The sequence below is a fragment of the Nicotiana tomentosiformis genome, chromosome 1, assembly GCF_000390325.3.
Source record: "Nicotiana tomentosiformis chromosome 1, ASM39032v3, whole genome shotgun sequence".
NCBI classification, from domain to species: Eukaryota; Viridiplantae; Streptophyta; class Magnoliopsida; order Solanales; family Solanaceae; genus Nicotiana; species Nicotiana tomentosiformis.
Window position 1 is genome coordinate 26,793,242 of NC_090812.1, and position 4,473 is coordinate 26,797,714.

A 4,473-nucleotide genomic window follows, 5' to 3' on the forward strand; every position below is an offset into this window, starting at 1 on the left:
CCATGGCATTAGCAATACAAAGGCTATTAATGCATGCATTAGCATGATTAAAGACAAAATTATCCTTAAAGTCCCTTAAGTTAAAGAATATGGAGGGCATTTTTGTAAACAAATAAATTTCTTAAAAATTATGCAATGCATTTTAATTTTAAATACACCACACCAAACAATGCATAAGAAATAATCTCTGTATAACTAACTCATGCATTACTAACCCCTGCATTACTAATACACCTTATTTAACATTATTCTTATACGCCCTACCAAACGACCCTAAAGTGTACTGCCTTTGAAGTAGGACCTTGAAATTTGAACTATCTTAAAGTAATCACCCCTTTATTCACCATGAAGTCAATGACTGTGCATCCTTTTATTCACGTGGGATTCCTTTTCAATTAGCATTCCATGCTCTTTTCCTCTCCGACTCTAATTAGGACACTATCACCGACGTTACTCAATCATTTTAGGAGACAACCAAGCATGCTTGATATCCTTTCCACATTAGAAACAAATTGCTACTACCGCCTTACAATTGATCCCACATCGAAAGAAGATTTCCAACAACGGCTTTTTATCATCTATATAAACCCATGCTTACACGTTTATTAAGCATCAATTTGTAACTTGCAAACCTTCTCGAATTTGTCTCTTACACGTAAAGGTGTTTTTTTTAAGGTCAAACAAGAAGGATTTATTCTTGTTTAATATGATGGTCCATACATGAAGAAAATAATCATAGGACATGAATGGATGGATACTCTATCCCTCTCCAATTATCGGAGAGATTACTTTCAAGGTGACCCGACTATCGGAAAGATTACACTCAATGTGGCTCGACTACCGGAGAGATTACTCTCAATGTGGCCCGACTACCGGAGAGATTACTCTCAATATGGCCCGACTACCGGAGAGATTACTCTCAAAATGACCCGACTATCGGAGAGATTACTCTTAATGTGGCTCGACTACCGGAGAGATTACTCTCAAAATGACCCGACTATCATAAAGATTACTCTCAATGTGGCCCGACTGCCGGAGAGATTACTCTCAATGTGGCTCGACTACCGAAGAGATTATTCTCAAAATTACCCGACTATCGGAGAGATTACTCTCAATGTGACCCGACTACCGGAGAGATTACTCTCAAAATGACCTGACTATCGGAGAGATTACTCTTAATGTGCCCCGACTATCTGATAGATTACTCTCAAGAGACTTACATGTCCACCTTAAGATTGAAAAATATAGTTTCCTTTTAAGGATAAACCCACGAAGAGTCCAACTTAAGGTGCAAAGGGACTTATATGTCCACCTTAAGATTGGAAAGTTATAGTTTCCTTTTAAGGAAAAACCCACGAAGAGGCCAACTTAAGGTGCAAAGGGACTTATATATCCACCTTAAGATTGAAAAGTTATAGTTTCCTTTTAAGGACAAACCCGCGAAGAGGCCAACTTAAGGTGCAAAAGGACATATATGTCCACCTTAAGATTGGAAGGTTATAGTTTTCTTTTAAGGACAAACCCACGAAGAGGCCAACTTAAGGTGCAAAGGGACTCATATGTCCACCTTAAGATTGAAAAATTATAAAGCTTCAACTCGAAGACTTCGTGAACTTGACGACATTGACTTGAATATTTGAAAACTTTGAAGATTTGACGGACTTTGCAGACTTCAACTTGAAGAGTGGCGAACATGAAGACTTCAACTTGAAGACCGATGGACTTGAAAATTTCAACTTGGAGACTTCAACTTGAAGACCGACAGACTTGAAGACTTCAACTTGGAGACTTGGAGGGTTTAAACATTTCAACTTGAAGAGCAACACACTTGAAGACTGGAGGACTTAAAGATTTGGTGAACATGAAGACATAGTAAATCCCTGAACTTCAGTGCAAATACTTGGTAGCTTCCTAAAAGACTATAATCGCTCTATTGAAGACACTGGTTTATCATGAAGGCTTGCCCCCCTCTAAGTCATATGAGATCCAAAGTTCAAAAGAAGAATGAAATTTCAGCCTGATTTTTAAGTGTTGTTTAAATAAATTACTTCCATCATACTTCATTTGGACAACGACTAGGTCAATATGTATTTTTTGGACTTATGCGACTGAACTCAGAATGAAACTCTAAGCTGCCTACGTACCTCGGTGAAGAGGATCAAGTCATACCGTAGTTCAGAATGGGTGTTTTTTTTTTAAAAAAAGAATTCTTATTTTTTTTATGTCCTAACTTTTGCCTAGACCGCCCTTTTCGAGGTTTTCAACCTAGCGGACTTTTTTTTATTTTTTTATGTCCTAACTTTTGCCTAGGCTGACCCTTTCGAGGTTTTCAACCTAGCAGACTTTTTTTTTATGGGCCGTACACAGTTTAGACTCATGCGGTCCAGGAGTGTAGGAACATGCAGTTTAGGCTCATGTATCAAGGAGCGTTGTAACTTTTCAAAAATTTTCCATTGATAGGGCCGATTCTCATGCCATCTGCATCAACCAACTTGTAAGCCCCACTTGAGTAAGCTTCTTGTATGACATATGGCCCATCCCATTTTGAAGTGGACTTCCCTACAGGTTTATGGGAAGTAATAATGGGTCTTCATATGGCAAGGACTTGATCTCCTACTTGAAAGGATCTTGGGCGAACTCTTTTATTGAAGGCGCGAGACAATCGAGCTTGATAACATTCAAGACTCTGTTGAGCTTCCAACCTCTTTTCATCAAGGGCCTCCAACTATGCTAATCGAAGTCGAGCATTTTCTTTATCAATGATCCCTTTTTGAATAGCCAGTCGTAATGAATGTATTTGACGCTCGAGTGGCAAGACAGCTTCGACTCCATAAACGAGCGAATAAGGAATTACTTGTGTTGGCGTGCGGTGAGTCGTTATATATGCCCATAGAGCTTCTTCCATACGGTCATTCCAATCCCATTTGGATTTGGAGACGACTTTCTTTAACAAGTTGTATAGAATCTTGTTGAATGCCTCGGCTAGACCATTGGCGGCAGTATTGTACATAGAAGAGTTACGTTGCTTGAAGCCAAAGAGTTCACAAATCTTGTTTATCAACCTATTGTCGAACGACTTGCCAATATCCGTTATTATGTAACGAGAATGCCAAAGCGATAGATAATGGTTACGCGGATGAAACTTGTAATATTTTCCTTTTTTACTTCCTTAAGAGCAACAACTTCAGTCCATTTTGAGAAGTAGTCAGTTGCAACCACGATGTATAGGTGCCCACCAGAGGACTTTAGCAGTGGTCCAACAACATCCAATCCCCAAGCGTCAAACGACCAGGATGCAACAGTCGGGTGCAACACTTCAGAAGGTTGATGAATAAAATTCGCATGGAATTGACAAGCCTTTCATCTTCGAGCGTAATCCAAGCAATCTTTTACCACCGTTGGCTAATAATATCCCATCCTTTTTATATGGAAGTGAAGATTTGGTCCAGACTGGTGTGACCCACATACCTAGAATATGCCTCTTGCAAAGCTTGGAGTGATTCTTCTTCCCCTAAGCATCGCAAGAGTATTCCCTCGAATGACCTTCTGTATAGAGTATCTTTGTAGTAAAGGAAGCGAGGTGCACGACGACGGATTTCAGTCCTTCTCCTCGAATTTTCTGGAAGTATACCATAGCATAAGTAGTCGATAATGGGTTGTCGCCATTCTTCTTTCTCAACTTCAGAAACAGCGACAAGATGCTTGAGTTCATTTTCTTCACCTTCAACCTTATTTGGCGGCGGTACTACCCATTTTTGGCAGACAGTAACTTGCGCTTGATCAGGCAGCGTTAACGATGAAGCTAAGGCAGCTAAAGCATCAACCTTCTTATTTTCTTTCCTTGGCACATGCTGAATAGTCACATTACCGAGCCACCCCATTAATTTTTTTGTGTAATCATGATATGGGTGTAGTTCAGGCTTCTTGACCTCATAACTACCTAAAAGATGATTGACCACTAACTGGTATTCACCAAAGACTTGCAATTGCAATTGCTTCATATCAACGGCCATTTCAAGCCCAGGTATTAATGCTTGATACTGTGATGACCCAAAATATTATCTTTAAATTTAATAAGTAATTATATGTTCTAAGACCTTAAAAAGCACCATGTATCATTCATCGACTTGTGTGCGTAGTCTGTAAAAATTTTCGGAAAGTTTTTATGTAAAAAATGGATTAAAATATGAAATAGAGCCTTAAAACTCAACTGAGTTGACTTTGATCAATATTTTTAGCAAAAGGACCCGGATCAGTATTTTGACAGTTTTAATAGCTCCGTATCGTGATTTGGGACTTGAGTGTATGCCCGAAATTTAATTTGGAGGTCCCTAGCTCAAGTTATGACCATTTAACGGAAACTAGTAATTTAAAGGCTAAAGATTTCCAAGTTTGACCACGGGGTTGACTTTTTGATATTGGAGCCGGAATCCGATTCTGAAAAATTGAATAGCCATGTTATGTCATTTATTA

General features: G+C 39.0%; 1 protein-coding gene across 1 annotated transcript; it reads right to left on the minus strand.

The window, feature by feature from the left end:
• Positions 1–2,725: 2,725 nt before the first annotated feature.
• Positions 2,726–4,013, minus strand: LOC138904822 (uncharacterized). The gene is made up of 2 exons (XM_070193324.1): positions 3,469–4,013; positions 2,726–3,062 (listed from the first exon to the last, which is right to left on the minus strand). The coding sequence occupies exons 1-2, from the start codon at positions 4,011–4,013 to the stop codon at positions 2,726–2,728; spliced, it is 882 nt and encodes a 293-aa protein (XP_070049425.1).
• Positions 4,014–4,473: the final 460 nt, after the last annotated feature.

What these genes read in the sequence shown, in the direction of transcription:
- LOC138904822 (XM_070193324.1), bottom strand. Translation starts at nt 4,013, where the DNA reads ATGGCCGTTGATATGAAGCAATTGCAATTGCAAGTCTTTGGTGAATAC. An exon ending in TTGCAAGAGGCATATTCTAG is followed by an intron (nt 3,063 to 3,468) that starts GTATGTGGGTCA and finishes GTTCGACAATAG; the next exon opens with GTTGATAAACAAGATTTGTG.